Source organism: Otolemur garnettii, unplaced genomic scaffold (genome assembly GCF_000181295.1).
Source record: "Otolemur garnettii isolate 467f Iridium unplaced genomic scaffold, OtoGar3 scaffold00007, whole genome shotgun sequence".
NCBI classification, from domain to species: domain Eukaryota; kingdom Metazoa; phylum Chordata; class Mammalia; order Primates; family Galagidae; genus Otolemur; species Otolemur garnettii.
In genome coordinates, this window is record NW_003852402.1 from 24248310 (window position 1) to 24266155 (window position 17846).

General features: G+C 44.3%; 1 protein-coding gene and 1 non-coding gene across 4 annotated transcripts in view; both read left to right on the forward strand.

Annotated features, from left to right (window-relative positions):
* Positions 1-1214: 1214 nt before the first annotated feature.
* LOC111723033 lies at positions 1215-1323 on the forward strand. The gene has a single exon (XR_002771664.1). It is a non-coding gene; the product is annotated as a U6 spliceosomal RNA (small nuclear RNA).
* A 1681-nt stretch (positions 1324-3004) lies between these two features.
* Positions 3005-17846, forward strand: part of NTN4 (netrin 4) — a 113787-nt gene continuing 98945 nt past the window's right edge. The window contains exons 1-2 of one of the 3 annotated variants that reach the window (XM_012814174.2): positions 3005-3558; positions 6664-7193. In XM_012814174.2, coding sequence (XP_012669628.1) covers positions 3504-3558; positions 6664-7193 — 585 coding nt within the window. In that variant the 5' untranslated portion in view covers positions 3005-3503. Of the gene's footprint in view, positions 3559-3620; positions 4034-6663; positions 7194-17846 lie in introns of those variants that run through there. The other 2 variants (XM_003783342.2, XM_023509430.1) reach the window with 2 other exon arrangements.

The following is a 17846-nucleotide window of genomic DNA, read 5'->3' on the forward strand; positions in this document are numbered from 1 at the left end:
CAGAGATTTTGCGGAGAGGGGTCCTGATAGGGTGAGGCTCAGGGTCCCTTCTGATTCTGAATATCCTATGATCCATTAGGAACCTCCTGTACTGTATTATGTTATAATCAAGTGATGCTTTTATAGCCTGTGGTTGCTTTGCCTCTTCATTAAAAGGCCTTAGACTGCTACAGGCTTTGGGGTTTTTTTCATTTGTTTGTTTGTTTAGTCCCTGGATACTTTATTTATAGTTTCCTCACCTTCCTTACTACCTGAGGCTGCCTCCAAGTCACTCTTGTGTTCAACAGAGTCTGTTTCATTCTAATTTGTTACTTCTAATATGCTATGTTCTAGAAAACATCATAACCACACATATCCAAATTGTATGAATAATTTAAGTGAGTACCTCAAGGGCTCTCCTGTGCATAGACTTTTTGCCATCTATTTTAATTATTAAGGGCTCTCTTAGCTTTCTTCCAACTTCCTAGGAAAATTCTAGATTTAATTTGTCACTTATATAGCTTCAGGAAACCTATAATTTAAATTCTACATAAGTTTGCTAAGCTTCCTACTAATTCATAAAAATTACCCCCAAAGGGGGGTGCCTATGGCTCAAAGGGGTAGGGCACCAGCCCCTTATGCTGGAGGTGGCAGGTTCAAACCCAGCCAAAAACTACAAAAAAAAAAAATTACCAAAAAATTCTGAGTCCATTACTGAAATTCTCAAAAACACAAAATCGTAGGCACTGATATATTTACCATTGAGCCTTTCCTTATATATGCAAACTTTTCCTGGATAGCATCTCCAAAATGCAAATGTGATTTGTAATTAACTTGGACTACATAAGCAAATGAAGTTGATTAGAACGCTACTTTTTCTCTCCAGAACTGCTTCTTACTTGCTTCCTATCTGCACAAAGTATCTGTGTAGAATGTAAAGATACCTTTATGGGAAATGATTCAGGGCTCATCAGTTTTCTCCTTAGTCTCCATATAACAATAGTTTCAACGTAACTCAGTTAAAACTATTTAGTGAACATTGACTGTAGTTGTTCCCAATTAAGAATAATAAAGTATATAAGAAAAACATGACAATATTTTGTATCACATAAACTGAGTATGAAAGCACTTGCTGTCTTGTTAAAGGAAATAAGAACCAATTATAGAGCAACCAAGGAAGTATATTATCGTGCAGGATTGGTGCAGATAGTAAATGCTTGAGAAATGTGTAATGAGAAATGGAATAGCATTTTATATACTAAAACTGGAATGATACAGACAAGATTATTAGCATGGCTCTTGCACAAGGATGGCAGACAACTTTGTGAAATCTTCCATTTTTAATAACATACTGTGTTCTCCAAAAATGCTAAGAGAGTGGGTATAAAGTGTTCTCACCAGAAGAATGATCAATATATGCTAATTGGCTAGATTCAGGCATTCCACCATATGTGCATACTTTAAAACATGATACTAGCATTGTACAGGATAAATGTAAATTTAGCTCTCAATTTAAAAAATGGAGGGGTTGTACCTAAATAGACTAGATTCAAAAGTTAGTAATAAAAGTACATTCTTTTCTTTCCTTCTTTCTTTTTTTTTTTTTTAATTTACCTGAGCCATTAGGTTAAGATTTGTGCTTACAGCCTTTGGTTGTTATAATTTCCTATCATTTCTTTGGTAGGAACTGTTGGAGAGGTGTTTCAGTGATTCCATTAGGAGCATATTTCTAAGAAAGCCCCAACATTGCCAATATTTGAAAACTCAGAGAATTTGTTTTCTAAAGTAGATGACGCTATACGAATTGCTGTCCCAAACCTTTTGCCACTTCTAGTGGCCAGAAGAATAATTTTAATGTCTCCCAATTGGATGATGCTGACCTTAACCCAATTACCCCTAGGAGATATAAATTTAGATGTCGCTGCCTGGATCTTTGTAAATAATATCTACATGTACCCCAAAGCTCTGAATTGTCCTCATCTGTAGCAGACTCAACAACTGAATGTTATCCGTAGTTAATTTTCTGGAAAATATTCAAAGGCACAAAATGAGCTCTGCAATACAAATTTGCTTTCGACTTAACTTTTGCCAATTTCCCTGAATGTGTATGTAGAATTACATTTTCACAGAGCTTGCAAAAGTCCCAGACTCAACTGCTATTTAATCTCCTTCCAGAAGCACCAGCCCAGAGCAATCCTATCTACAATTAGCTGCGCGCGGTTGCTACTAAATTGTTCCGCATTAAGTTATTTCATAACATTATTGTTTCACAGCACATTTTCTGTAGAGGGTGCCTGGAAGGACTAAAGAGTTCTTTGTCATGCCTCATCCTCCAGACAAGGATGTTGTAAACTGCCCACCAGTTACTCTTGCGACCCTCTTTTAGCAACCTGAGTCTGAGTAAGGGGGCTTTTACACCCAAATGGGCACACGCTCGGATCACGTAGGCAGTGATTGTTTAGCCGAGATGTCTCCCGATAAAGGCAGCGGAGAAGTGGCGGACGCTGCTCCTCCGCGCGTTCTCTGTGCCCGAGACCCGGGGCTGGGTTGCGGGGTTCGGTCCCCGGGTCCTGGGACTTTCGCAGAGGGGGTGACAGGAGGCAGAGGGAGGAGGGCTTGTTTGGCTGGGGGGTGTGGAAAGAAGGAGCTAGCCTGTTTCGCGGTTTTTTAAGCCCCTTGGCATGCCCTGACCTGATCGAGAGGGAGTCAGCCGCTCTCAGGAATGTTCCGGGAGAAGGTGGGAGACTGTTTCCCCAGGAGGCCTGTGGGTGCTGGAGGGCGCCAGGGGGTCACAGGGAGATGCAGGGCGCGCGTCGGGCGGGGCGCGCGGGCGGCGGGGGCCAGGGTGAGGCGGGCGGAACGAGCGGGCGGCCGTGGGGCGTGGGGACCCCTCCCCGGCGTCTGCGGGGACCCCTCCCCGGCGTCTGCGGCGACCCGGCCGCGCGGGCTGCACCGCCCGGGCTGTCAAGCGCGGGGGGCGGGCGGGAGGAAGGGGTGGAGGTGCGAGGGGAGGAGGGCTGGCACCGGAGCGCCGCGGTGTCGGTGCAATAAAAATGCATCCCATGGAACTGCCCATGGAGAAGGACGGGACCGAGACGCGGCAGCCGGAGGAGGACGCCCAGGAGGAGGCGGCAGCGGCGGCGGCGGCGGCCGGGAAGTGAAAGGTCTCGCAAAGTTCAGCGGTCGCTGCGGGCGCCGAGCCCCGGGCTAGCGGCGGACGAGCCCGCAGGGCCACTCGGCGGGGCAGCGCGGCCAGGCCGGCTATGGTCCCGGGGCTCCCGCCGCCCCCGAGCTGCCCGGGCCCCGCCAGGCCGGTGCGCCAGGGTCACCCCACCGCCCGGCGCGGCCCCGGCCCGCGGCTCCCCGCCGCCGGCGCCCACTGACCGAGCCTGGCGCCCCAGGAGGACGAGGAAGTAGAGAACCCCGGTTCCTCCGGAGGACTGTTGGCGCTTCAGCCGGTAGCCGAGAGGTCTCGGCTCCCTCCCGCACCCGCTCGGCCCGGCTGCTCCCGGCTGCCCCCGGCCATGGGGAGCTGCGCGCGGCTGCTGCTGCTCTGGGGCTGCTCCGCGGTGGCCGCAGGTGGGTGGTGACGCGGCCGGGCCCCCACCCTCTTCCCTCGCTCCTTCTCTGCCCCAGCTCCCGACTCCGGGGTGCGGGGAAGTCCGGGTTGGCAGCGCACAGCTCGGCTCCCGAGGGTGAAATGAGTGGCCATGTTCCGCCTCCTTCCCTGGGGCCCCGCAGTTTCAAATACTATTGATTTTTTTTTTTTCCTTGCAACTGAGATACTCATGCCTTTGGATAATCCGGTATTCTGGGTGTGCCCTGCGGGAGATAACCACGACCAGGGCCTTTTTCTCGGTTTGGCTTGTAAAAAACTGCCTTTCCACTTTGTAAGGGAACAAAGGACCCAGCTCGCCATCCCCCGGCACTTCATGGCCTGAGGAATGATGAGGAGGGGTGGCCCAGCGACCCTGGGCGCGCGTGGGCTAAGCTGGTCTCTCCTTGAGAGCGATCACCAGCGTCCCCGACCTCATGCTGGGTCCTAGGGAACCAGGTAGGGACACCTGGTGCGGGGGTGAGCGCCCTCTCCCCGGGGCAGTGGCTGGAACGCAGTCAGACTCTAGGCTGGGACACTAGGTAGGGATCGCCCTGGGTTTGCACGGACCTGGCTGGCCGCCTCTGGGGAATTGGTACCCTGGGCGAGGCTTGGCGGGAGGTCGGAGGCGGGTCCGCTCCCTGTCTCTGTAACTGGACAACAGGCAGAGGCTCCGTCAGGTGCCCTCTACCCTCCCACTCCCATCCTGGCTTGCTTGGGCTGCCCTAGGCCAGCCGTTCCCGGCTCATCCTTTCTATATTCGGAACCCCTTCTGCTTGTCTCCCAGCCACCCCCTTGCGGGTCACCCGGTTTTCCAGTTAGGCATAAGTGCACCTGTGAGAGACTCTGCAGCCCTCCAGTCTCTCATGCAAACTTCGCCTGCTCCAGAAAGGGGCGTGTGGGCTAAAGGGACCGACTGGTGGACAGAGAGCATGGTCACCCGCGTCTCTGCCCTTTAGCTTTTACCATTCCCTTTCCCCGCCCCCCATCCGCGGGCACCCGGGGAAATCCAAGTTTCAGAGTCTGTCCCCGTCAGCGTCAACAGCAGCATCCGTGGTAAACTTGGATAGCCACTTGGGATCTCAGAGGATTTTTACTCACGGATTATTTAGCTCAAATCTTTACTGAACTTACTAGTTTAGGGGCATTTAACATTATCCAGTACTTTTCCCAAGAAGCCATTAAAAGACTAAGATTTTACTTTAATTCTTTCTGCTTATGCACCTTTAAAAAGTGACCTTTAGTAAACTTTTCCCTCTTCAAACCATGTTATGGCAAAAACATGCAAGCGATGGAGAGGTTGTAAATAAATATCACAGGCAAATGTTTCAGGTTAGCAATACTTGTACAGGCAGTATATGATTTTCCCCGAAATGCTTTACAGGTGAGTCATAGCACACTGCGTGTTTGTGTGTTTCTAGCCACAAGAAATTGTTGCCCCAGCTAATCAGAAAAGGGACGAACAGAGTCCAGGCAGAATCCACACTTTGACATTTAAAAAAATAATGCCCCAGGAAGCCGTTTGTCTTTGTTACAAGGCTATGTGGGGTCGGTGATTGTCAGTTGGTGAAAAGTCTCTTGTTTCAGCCTAAGCTGTCATTTGGCTCCCTCCAACACCACTGTGATGATAACAGTTCAGAGGTACAGCTTCTTAGGAAACATTCAATTAGCCAGAATTTGGGGTTTGATTTCCTTTCCCCTCTTTTCCCCCTCTGTTTTAACCTTTAATAAAAATAGATAATTTTGTTCAAGGTAGTCATAATTAAAATGACAGACCCAAATTAAAGGATTATCATATGTAGTCAGAATGTTAATAAGTGGATAATGCTTATCATTTTCAGTAATTTTGAAACATTAGAGTCTGCTGGACCTTTGTTTGGGAGGAAGAGTGTGTCTCTTTAAGAAGGTATCTGAGTTCACAGATAATGTTTAAAGGTGCTGCTAGTGGCTGCCAGACTGTAAACATTCTCCTGGTAAGCAAACAAGCAACTACTATATAACCTGTCACAGGTAGAAACCTTCAGGAGGCAGAGAGCTTGTAACGGAAAAGAAGCTTTCTTGCCATTTGGTACTTTTGAGAGTTTTTTTTTTTTTCCTTAGGTTTAGTTACTTAATATTAAAAACAGATATTGCACATTTGAGCTCCAGGGGTCTCTTGCCTGGTCTCCCCCTAAATGAGGTCCCATTGTATATTTAATATCTCATATTGCTTTTCCTAGGGAATGTATAGTATCATTGGTTTAAAAATATAAAGAATATAAAGAATTCTACATTTCCTCCTAAAGGCATTCTCATGATAAACATATTAGATAATGCTAAAGACTCAAATTATATCTAAAAGGCTAAATTAAGTGATCTTATAAAGACTCAAATTATATCTAAAGGGCTAAATTAAGTGATCTTATAAACAGGTCTTTTTAAATTAAGTTATGACTTCAAAAATATATATTTCAAATATAGAAAATGTTTAAAAGGCAAAAGTACTTAAAATTTTTAGGGGCTGGGTGCAGTGGCTCATGCCTGTAATCCTACCACTCTGGGAGGCCAAGTCAGGTGGATTGCCTGAGCCCAGGAGTTCAAGACCAGCCTAAGCAAGAGCGAGACCCCATCTCTAAAACTAGCTGCATGTCCTGATGGGTGCCTGTAGTTGCAGCTGCTTGGGAGGCTGAGGCAAGAGGATCTCTTAAACCTAAGAGTTTGAGGTTGCTGTGAGCTGTGATGCCACAGAGCTCTAACCAGGGCAACAAAGTGAGATTCTGTCTCCATAAAAAGAAAAGAAAAGTTTTAGGCTAATAATTTTCACCCTAATGATTCCATTTTCCCTCTTCTTACCCTTTACCTAAAATGATTTTTCTTATGTGAATTTTTACATCTGAACATACAAACACACACACATACACACACACACAAATGCATTGTGGATGCAGAACAGTGTTAATGTTCAAATCGGATAGAACATCCCCATTATTGAAAGTCTCAAGCTCTTGGCAGATGTGATACCTTGTCTGTTGTAGATATAGATGGACTAGGGACCAGAAGAGCTTTCCGGATGGGTTTGTCTTGAATGACATGTGCTCTCCCTTCCTTAGGACTGAGTGGAGTAGCCGGAGCGAGTTCACGCTGTGAAAAAGCCTGCAACCCTCGGATGGGAAATTTGGCTTTAGGGAGAAAACTCTGGGCGGACACCACCTGCGGTCAGAATGCCACTGAACTGTACTGCTTCTACAGCGAGAACACTGACCTGACGTGTCGGCAGCCCAAGTGTGACAAGTGCAATGCCGCCCATCCTCACTTGGCTCACCTGCCATCTGCCATGGCCGACTCATCCTTCAGGTTTCCCCGCACGTGGTGGCAGTCTGCAGAGGATGTGCACAGAGAAAAGATCCAGTTAGACCTGGAAGCCGAGTTCTATTTCACTCACCTAATTATGGTGTTCAAGTCCCCTAGGCCGGCAGCCATGGTGCTGGACCGGTCCCAGGACTTTGGGAAAACGTGGAAGCCTTACAAGTACTTTGCAACTAACTGCTCAGCCACATTTGGCCTGGAAGATGACGTTGTCAAGAAAGGAGCTATTTGCACGTCTAGATATTCCAATCCTTTTCCGTGCACTGGAGGAGAGGTAAGGGCACCTGTTTAACTCTACACTGTAAGGAAGGTAGAAAAATGTTACCAGCCCACATTTTTTTTTTTTTAAAGCATGAAGCTATACTTGTAGCAACATGAATGAAATTAGAATTTTTCATGAGCTTTATTTGTCATAAATTATTTCTCAGTCTTCGACACAGATGTGTAGTCATTTTCAAGTAGATTGCCCACTGGCTAGGTTTAAGTCAGAATTCTAAAATTCTAATTTCTTTTTTCATTTTAAGAAAGAACAGACATGTATCATCACTCTATTGAAGAGGTTTAAAAGGCCACTGATTTCTTCAATTGGTGGGACTACTTATTGTGCTTCTGAAGGGGGAAGAGTTACTGAGACAGACTGTTCCAGGAGTGCACACAGGGTATCTTCCTGGTACTGTCAACATAAAGAGGAAGTAAATAAAAACAAAGCCAAGCAAGAAAAAACATTGTTTGTCAGAAGGATACTTTTGTATGACAGTGGGGTTTTATTGTTAAGATGCTAAGCATTCATAGCAAACAAATGAAGGTAGTTTCTTTTAAGACACAAAGGTTCTCTGTGTACCTGCAGACCATTCTGAGTTAGGTACTTGGGTCTATCCGGGACCCTAGGCCATCTGAAGCTCATTCTGCAAAACAGTGTCCTTAGCTACTGATTCAATTTATGTATGAAATGTTTTCTCTTTGTTTAATATTTCTCTTCCCTTAAGGGGGAGACAGTTCCTTTTGATTTAAGTGGCACTAGCTAGAAAGCTCCCCCGCCCCTCCACTATAGGAGAACATTTAGAGAAAACATGATGAAAGCAGATTAAGAGGATACTTATACCTTCAGTAAGTAGAGATCAATTAATATCAGTTTAGGGAAAGGAAAAGAGTACATGTCATGAAGATAAGTGGTTCTCAACTAGGGGTGATTTTGCGCTCATGCACACACACACACACCATGGGGCGGCGGGAGGAGGGGGAGCATTGGGATATTTGGCAGTGTCTGGAGACATTTTTGCTGGGGGGAGGGACACGCTGGCATCTACTGGGTGGAGGCCAAGGCTGCTGGTAAACCGTGGACAATGCATGAGACAGCATTTCCCACCCCACCAGCATCAAAAATTTATCTAGCTTAAAATGTCAATAGTACCAAGGTTGTGAAAGCTTGGACTGGTAGGCACACATTGGCTGCATGTATTACAAAGGCTATAGAAACTAGAATAAGCATTCCACTAGCATCATTTATACAGCTATTCGCAGACTGGTTGTATTTATTAAGCTTTGACTGAGCCGCTGCTATGTGTCAGGTGCTGTATTTAGTGCTACTAATTCTGCCTTTGGAGTGGAGTTGGGGGCAGTGCTTGCCAGGGGCCTGATGAAAGGTTGATTTGGAACTCCTTCCCCAAATACCATAGACACATGGGGACTTTCACCATATTATCCAGGTGGTTCTTCTGTGTGCACCCTGAGGATACCACCAAGAATAGTGCTGCTGGCTCAGTTCCTATAGCTCAGCGTCTAGGGAGCCAGCCATGTACACCAGGACTGGTAGGTGAACCCAGCCTGGGCCTGCCAAATAACAATGGCAACCACAACAACAAAACAACAACAAAAAATAGCTGGGCATTGTGGCAGGCACCTGTAGTCCCAGTTACTTGGGAGGCTGAGGCAAGAGAATTACTTAAGCCCAAGAGTTTGAGGTTACTGTGAGCTGTGACACCACAACACCCTACCGAGGGCAACGTAGTGAGACTCTGTCTCAAAAAAAAAAAAGAATAGTGCTGCTGGCATCAGAACCAAGAAGGACATGGCACAAACAGCATGCCAACTTTTCCATTCTTACTCATCTAAAGTTGGCTTCATATTGTAAGCCAGTTTGTACCTTGTCATGATGAACACTTTTTAAAGATACCAGGACAGGAAAGAGACAGATAAGTTAGCCTCATTGTTTTGTTATGTGGAGGACACTTTGTGTTGAAAACAAATGAATGGCTCAAACTCTCAAATTGCCTTGGAATCGATCTATGGTCTCATATCGGCTCCCTGCATCTCAGTGCTCCTGGGCCATGTGTATTTCTGAGGAAGCAAGAATACAGTGTTAGTAACCAGATGGCAGGCATGCTCGCTTAGCAAATATCGCATTGAAGTTATTACAATGGTCTAGCAATTACTTAGAGATAACTAAAGTAACTTTTAACTAACCTATAATGGAAGTGCAATTCCATGTTCTTTAAAAGCCAGACTACTTATTGCCATCAAGATGAGATCAGATTCCAAGCAGATAGAAACTAAACTTTATGTTAGTTATTTCATTATGCAAATATCTTCTAGACCCAGTTTGTAAGTGTTTTTAATTGTAGTTGTTATTTCATCAAACTTACATTTTACTGGAAAGGGAAGCGCCAAGTGAGACCTAGTTCCCTCAGAGCATTATTCACACATGTACCTTAGGTCATTACAGAATTTCTTCCCTTCACAGGACAGGTTTGACAGCTAATCTTTCTCTCCTAAGTTCGAAAGTAGAGAAGAGAGTCTTCCTCCAAGTTAAGGACCAGAGGGAGGCTCAGAGGGAAAGTGATTTGCCGAACAACACATAGTCAGGCAATAGACCTAGGCAAAGTCCCAAGACTGTTTTCCTTAAGTCTAGTATTTGTTCCATAAAACCACATTCTCCTCTTAATGACCCCCAAAGGCTGTTGGCACATATATTCACGTCTCCCTCCTCTCTTGCTCTCTTAAAGCCATGTGCTGCTGTTCCCTTGGATATGACATGAAGGTGAAGCAGAATTTGCCAAACAGTTTTCTCCGAATAGCAATATCCTCTGAGATGTCAGTGGTGTTCTGAGATTAAAAGGTTCCATTGTCAAATTAGGCTGGGACACACTGACTGGGTTTAACAAGGTTAAACATTCATAAATGTGTTAATACTCATAATAATATTACCTATTAAGTGCCCTGTCTCTCTAAATAGGCGATTTAAGACGTGACTTTCCCAAACATATTTAGCTATGGTTTTTCTTTTTTGCTGAACTCCAGTTACCATCTTTCATGATTCTAGAGACCCACTGGGCCCAAAGTGGGGATTTCTGGGATAGAGGTATAAAGTGTTCCCAACACCCTAGTGAAAGGCACAGACAGGCCTGGGGCCGATATCAAGTTTGATACCAAGATTCTCTGTCAATTGGGAACTTAGTCTCCCATTTAGTTGGAGCAGCAGATAATAACTGTGAAGCTGAAAAGGATGGGTTAGTTAGGCTTTTTCAGCATGCAAAGAGGCACCCTCAGCTTACTCTGACTGCAGAAGACACAAGGCAGTGGGGAGATGTAGCAAACCGTTTTAGGTCCCTCATAGGCCTAATGAAATTGGAGTTTTGATTATCACTGTGGAGGACACAGCATCCATTCCAGTGACCCAAAAGCAACTCTAAAGGGATGTGGTTATTGTCTCCTTACAAGCAAGCATCACTTGCTCCGTGCTCTATTAACTCTCGTAAAAGAACTCCATTCAAAACTGGATAGCAACCAACCAAAGCACAAGCTTTTTTTTTTTTTTCTTTTAGTCCAGGGCATTATGAGTATACAACACTCAAAGGAAGGGCTGCAAAGTCAGAGGCAGCAGTACAGAGAAGCCAAGAACAGAGGCAGTAGCTGGGTCTCAGTAGTGCAATCCTTAATAGTCAAGGGTTGTGAAAGAGGGTAAGGATTGTGTGGGTGTTACTCACCTCTGTGTCCCCAGCATTTAGCACATTGCTTGGATCACAGTAGGCAGTCCATACACTGCATGAATGAATGAATGAATGAATGGGCTGACAAACAGGAGTGGGGTAGGAGAAATGACAGGGAGAGAGAAATGAATAAGTAGTTTTCAGCAGGGGATGGGATTCAGACACCCTGATTAACATGGAAGAGGGGAGAGCAGTGATGATGTGGGAAGGGCAGTTATCAGAGGATCTTAAATAATGTTCATTCATCCATTCATTCAACTAATTTTCTAGTTACTATCAGATCCCTTTCCAGGTGCTAGGGACATAGCAGTAAACCAAACTCATAAAAATCCCTGTCCCCTCTGCTGCGCAAGGTGGCTCATGCCTGTAATCTTAGCACTTTGGGAAGCTGAGGCATGTGGCTTGCTTGAGCTCAGGAATTTGAGACCAGCCTGAGCAAGAGAGAGACCCCATCTCTACTAAAAATAGAAAAAACTAGCAGGTAGCAGATGCCTGTAGTCTCAGCTACTTGGGAGGCTGAGGCAGGAGAATTGTTTGAACCTAGGAGTCTGAGGTTGCTGTGAGCTCTGATCCCACAGCACTCTACCCAAGGCAACAGAATGAGACTTCATCTCAAAAAAAAAAAAATTACTGTCCCCATAAAACTTAGATTCTAATAGGGGATATGATGAGACAGAGAACAAAGGAATACAATATATTGTATGTCAGGGTACAATAAATACTAAGGAGAAAATAAAACAGGTCAGGAGATGAGGACTCCTGGCAGCAAAGGGTTTATTTTTGGGTTTTTTTTTTTTTTTTTTTTGCAGTTTTTGGCCAGGGCTGGGTTTGAACCCACCATCTCTGGCATATGGGGCCAGTGCCCTACCCTTTTGAGCCACAGACACCACCCTCATTTTTGTTTTTTTAAGACAGAATCTCAAGCTATTGCCCAGGGTAGAGTGCCATGGTGTCACAGCTCATAGCAACCTCAAACTCTTGGTCTCAAGCGATTCTTTTGCCTCAGCCTCCCAAGTAGCTGGGATTACATGTGCCTGGCTATTTCTGTTGTGGTTGTTGCAGTTGTCACTGTTGTTTTAGCTGGCCAGGGCCAGGTTCAAACCCATGGGCCTGGATGTATGTGGCTAGCGCCCTGCCCATGGAGCTACAGTCACTGACCAAGGATTCATTATTTTTAAAACAGATTGAAGGGCTAGGTGAGGTGGCTCACACCTGTAATTCTAGCACTGTGGGAGACCAAGGAGAGTGTATTGCCTTAGTTCACAAGTTCAAGACCATACTGAGCCACAGGGAGAACTCACCTCTAAAACATAGCCAGGCATTGTGGTGGGTATCTGTAGTCCCAGCTACTTGGGAGGCTGAGGCAAGAGAATCACTTAAGCCCAAGAGTTGAGGTTGCTGTGAGGTCTGACACCATGGCACTCTACTGAGGGAGACAAACTGAGACTGTCTCAAAAAAACCCAAAAAACCCAGATTGAAGGATTTGTTTGATGGAATGGACAGTGACAAGGGCTTTGAGTTCTAGGCAAAATTTCATGAGTGAACAAAATCTATAATTAAGATTCTCATTATATTTAATTTAATTTTAATCACATTTATTTCAACCTACAGATATGGCAAATTGCAATTGGCTATTAATTAATATGACATGTATTGGTAAAAATCCCTTTTGCTGGTGCTTCTCAGAATGAGAGCATTTGACAAGAAATTCGAATGTCAGCCATGGAAAAGAATATTACTCATGAGTAAGCTGAAGCCTAAAGAGCGTTTAAGTGACTAGTCTACAATTTACTCCACTGAAATGTGTATTTCCTGACCTCTAGCCCAGTGTTATTTCCACTGTGTTAAGTTAAAATTCCTTTGTGCCAAGTCAGGTAGTGTGAAAGATACAAAATCTATGTAAGTTTCTTTCCTTCACAGTCCTTTCAACCTACTGGGTAAGAGAGTAAACGTGGTAATTTATGGACCGATTAATTGAATTACATGCGAGAACTGTATGATTAATCCCCCAAATATGTTGTCTAGATGATATGCCTTTCAAGATCCAAGTATTTACTTGTCTCTTTAGGCCACGGAAAAGACTGTGCTTCAGTGCCTTACGGAAAAGATTGTGGTTCAAAGCCATACGGAAAAGATCGTGGTTCAATGCCTTGTGATAAAGTCTGTATGGCACAAGTATTCAGGAAATGATACGTTACTTGGTCAGATTTTTATCAGATGTTAAACAATATTTAGGATTTTTTAAACTTATGAAAGAAGCAGCATCTGGGTGGGAACGCTTTCCAAGCACTGCTCTTTGCTTAGCTACCAGTTTTCTTCAGTTAGTGAAATCTGCTTGTGCCCATTTCTGCAGCCGCCGTAGTCGTGAGTCTGGATGGAAGCCTCCTCCCATGCCAGGCACTCCAAGGGCACTGCATCCCTTGTTCTCACAAGAACTGCATTAGTTAGCTACCAACATTACATCCACTTTCCCCACGTGAAGAAACAGAGACTGAGTGAGTTAGAGTAACTCCCTCGGAATGAAATAAATAATGAGCTAACCTATGCCAGAGCTGGGACAATTCGCTTGCCTTGAAATTGTTTACGAGATTAGGCTTTATTAAAACTACGAAATTTAAAAAGGAAAGAAAAACTAAATTGCCCTGGTAATTATTAGGTTTTGTATACAATGTATAGTTTAATTGGTAAATTCATTTTTACAGTCATGTGCACTTTGCATAATAAAGTGACTTTTTTTTTTTTTGAGACAGAGTCTCACTATGTTGCCCTCAGTAGAGTGCTGTGCTATCACAGCTCACAGCAACCTCAAACTCTTGGGCTCAGGCTATTCTCTTGCCTCAGCCTCCCGAGTAGCTGGGACTACAGGCACCCAGCTATTTTTTGGTTGTAGTTGTCATTGTTGTTTAGCAGACCCAGGCCAGGTCCCAACCTGCCAGCTGCGGTGTATGTGGTTGGTGCCCTACCACTGAGCTACGGGCACTGAGCCAAAGTTAGTATTTTTTACAGTATATAGCAAAATTGTGTATACCAAGCAAAAATGGTTTGCACTTAATATTCTCTAGAATCATTCAAGATAAGCTATAGGGGAATGAGTATCCTTGTTCTTTATTTAGCATATTTTTACCATGCTTAAAATGGTAAAGGGTAGAGTCAAAGGGTAGATCCCCCCATCCCAAGTAGTACCCTTTCTATTTATTAAAATGGAATGCATGTACCATTTAGCGTATTTTTTATCTGATTGGTTTGTTTTTGAGGGAAGAGGAGTACTTTTTTATATTGCTAGTAATTACTTTGAGTTTTCTCAACTTAATCATCTAATGCATTAATATTTCACCTTACATCAGATTCTCAGCTGTAACTTTGTTTAACCTACTTGAAAATAAAATGTGGTATATAGTTATATACGGTGATTTGATTATACACACACTGGGGCTACTCTCTTTCTTTAGGGATGGGGCTAGAGCATGTTTAGGATTTTTTACAACAGCATGTTTCCCCCCCCAAAAAAATGCCTTTGGTTTAAAGAAAATCTACAGAGTGCTTATCATTTAAAATTAAAGAAGCCACATAAAAATAAGAACAAACCCAGACATTAAATCATGAAACTTTGACTTATTGATTTTACAGGATGGATTCCTGGGACCCACCCCTTTCTATTTATTAAAATTTTTAAAAGTCTGTTTTGCATTTGTTCTATTTGATGGTTTAACTTTGTTGACATTTGGTTAAAATATTCTGAAAACTTTGAGAAATCAGAGTGCAAAATGTTGAGTTACTAATGACTCAGTAAAAATTAAGGCATGACCATGAAGAACAGATGAAGACAGACACCTGGGCTCAGGCACAGCTGGGCATGCGAGGTGGCTCCAGGGAACCAGAGTGGAGGTGCTGGGGTGGGGCTGTAGAAGATGTATTCTGCCAGACAGTATGGAAATGATTGCCTCTGATCAGTAATAAAGTATTGGACAACAGACTGAGACACACTGATAATGATCTCTTCCCTCCCCTGCACTCTGTGCCACTCGTGTTGAGTGTCACACCATGTCCCCGATCTCTCCTGCTTGGTGGTATTCACTCCTTGGAGGATATTATCCTTTCTATCATTGTGTTTGCTCTGTGGCTCCCAGCCCTCTAATATCTGCACACACACACACCCCCCCCACAGATCCTTACAAGATGTAAATGTCCAAAGTACACTTGTTGAACTGAGTTATATGAAAGTAACTATAAAATAATAACATGTACTGTGTTTATTAACTATGTCGGATGTTACACATCTACCAAGCACTGATCCTTTCAAAGCGGTCGTGACTCATTCATTCTTTCTACAAATATTTATGAGATGCCTCCTATGTGCCAGGAGTTGGGGATGCAGAGCAAAAGTCAAAGCTTCCTGCCTTTGAGCTTACGTTCTGAATGGAAGGTGCTAACTAAAGCAGATAAATAAAATATATAGAACATTAGTGATTAGAGCCAAGAAAAAATTTAAGCAGGGAAGGGGACTGGGAAGGGAGGAGGGGGCTTAAGGTTTAGATGGAGCTCCCAGGGAAGGCCTCACTGAGTCTTTGAATAAGAACCAGGAGGAAAGACATATGTCGAGAAGAGCAAAGGCCTTGAGGACGTCTCTCTGGCACCTTCAGGACCGTGAAGAGGCTGGCGCCGAAGGACAGAGGTCAAGGTGTGGTACAATAGTTGAGATTAGATGGCCAGTGTGGGAAATCCTGTGGGTCCTCAAACACAGGTGCCCAGGATGTCCCAAATTTGACCTAGATTGATTAAAGCCTGTTAATTATTTTTAGCACCCCCTTTCACTCTCATAGAGGTCCCAATTGGGACCGTGAATTAGTCTTTATTATTATTATTATTATTTTTGTGACAGCATCTCACTTTGTCGCTCTTGGTAGAGTGCTGTGGTGTCACAGCTCACAGCAACCTCCAGCTCTTGGGCTTAGGCGATTCTCTTGCCTCAGCCTCCTGAGTAGCTGGTACCACAGGCGCCCAGCACAACACCCGGCTATTTTTCATTGCAGTTTGGTTGGGGCCAGGTTCTAACCCGCCACTCTCTGTATATGGGGCCGGTGCCCTACTCACTGAGCCACAGGCACCACCCTGGGACTGTGAATTGTTCTGAGCTTACTCATAAAGTCATTAGGTTTTATTTGGAGTGATATTGGAAGCCATTGGAGATTTTAAGCAGAGGGGTGACATGACCTGGTTTTAATAGGCTCTCTCTGGTTCATGTGTTAAGAAGTAAGGAGGGCGGGAGAGGAAGCAGCTGGAAGGTCATTGCAGCAGTCCTGGCTAGACCTAATGGCACAGACGGAGAGCGGCAGCGGAAATGGTGAAAAGTGGTTGAGTTCTGGGTCTAATCTAATTTACAAATAGTGCCAACAGCATTTCCTGACAAGTGGATGTGGAGTGTGGGAGAAAGAAGTGATCTCAGCTTGAGCACTTGAAAGGATGAAATAGCCATTTACTGAGATGGAGAAGACTTGAGGGGAACAGACTTGGGGAGGAGGACCAGGAACTCAGTTTTGGACATGTTAAGGGTGAGGTACCTATTAGACACCCGAGGGGAGATATTCAGGAGGCAGTTGGATCTGTGAGTTTAAAGTCCAGAGGAGAGGTCTGGACCAAATGTATAAATCTTGGAGATGATATTTAAAACTGTGAAGCTGGATGAGATGATTAAGGGAGTGAGTGTGGATAGAGTCTGGGTGCAGAGGAGGAGTGAACTTAGTCCCTGGGCACTGCCGTCATTGGAAACACTTCTGCAACACCCCAGGCAGGTACAAAAACCTGGCTCACTAATGTAAGGTTCTCACCGTCACTTAATTAAGCAATAACATGAACTGATTAACACTGAGTGACCACAGTGTTAATGACAAGTGAGAGAAAAGCTAAAATGACAAGTGAGGGAGAAGCTGGGAACAGCAATTTCAGGCTTTCAAAAGATGGACCAGAACAAGCAGGGAGAAGGGAAGGTACTAAATGGATAATGAATGATGGTGGAAAAGGCAAAGGGGCCAATAGTCAGCGTGCTGTACAGAAGGAGAAAGAAAACTTTAAAAGTACCATCCTGAGCTGAGAGAGAAATGCTGATGGTAGGGCAGCCTTCAGATTTTGAGGACCTTACATTCCACTTCCTCTCGGCTCATTCATCTATTTCATCCCTTTTTTGACTCTCGAAATTCCAGACATAGGAGCAAATTTTCTGAATGCCCCTGGACTATCGCAGCATTGGAAACAAATTTGAAATGTAGCATTGCACACCTTTTTCTACTTAGCGCTAAGAAATTTGATTTGCAAATGTGATAGAGACCGTCTCCCTAATGCATGGAGCTAGATGATTCATCCCATTTAAGTAAAAATGTCTACCTTGTCACAGTGCAATTTGCAGAATTAAAAAAAAATTCTTGTGACTATTTTATGTAATATTGAATATATTAATGTTTAATCGTTGTGCTAAGGAGGAGAAGGGAAAACCAACATTGAGAGATCACCGTAGAATATCCCTGTTTCTGTGCATGGGCATTTTGTATACACTCAGTTTGTCTCTGAGAAACAAAGTCTTTTCCTAGATGGGTTGACTTGCTAATGAACAAACAAAAGCAGAACAACATCCTTCTTTCTTTGTTGTATTTCTCTTCTCTTCCTCACCTTCCTGCACCTGGCAGAGGACCAGAAGTCTGGCCCAGGCCTCAGCTACGTTTGCTGATGTTACTTTACACTTCCTAATCATGGTTCCTAAAACAAAAAATAATTATGAAAAAGAAATTCGCATGCTTTCTACATGACCTCATGTTCATTTGTGCTGATGCTGTGTCTTTTGGCTGCTACTGAAAAAGGCTTCTCTGTTTGAAAATGGAAGAGAGAAAATGTGAGCACACTGTTGAGTCTACACTAAGCATTGCTGTCCCCTTTTAAATTTAGGTTCTGA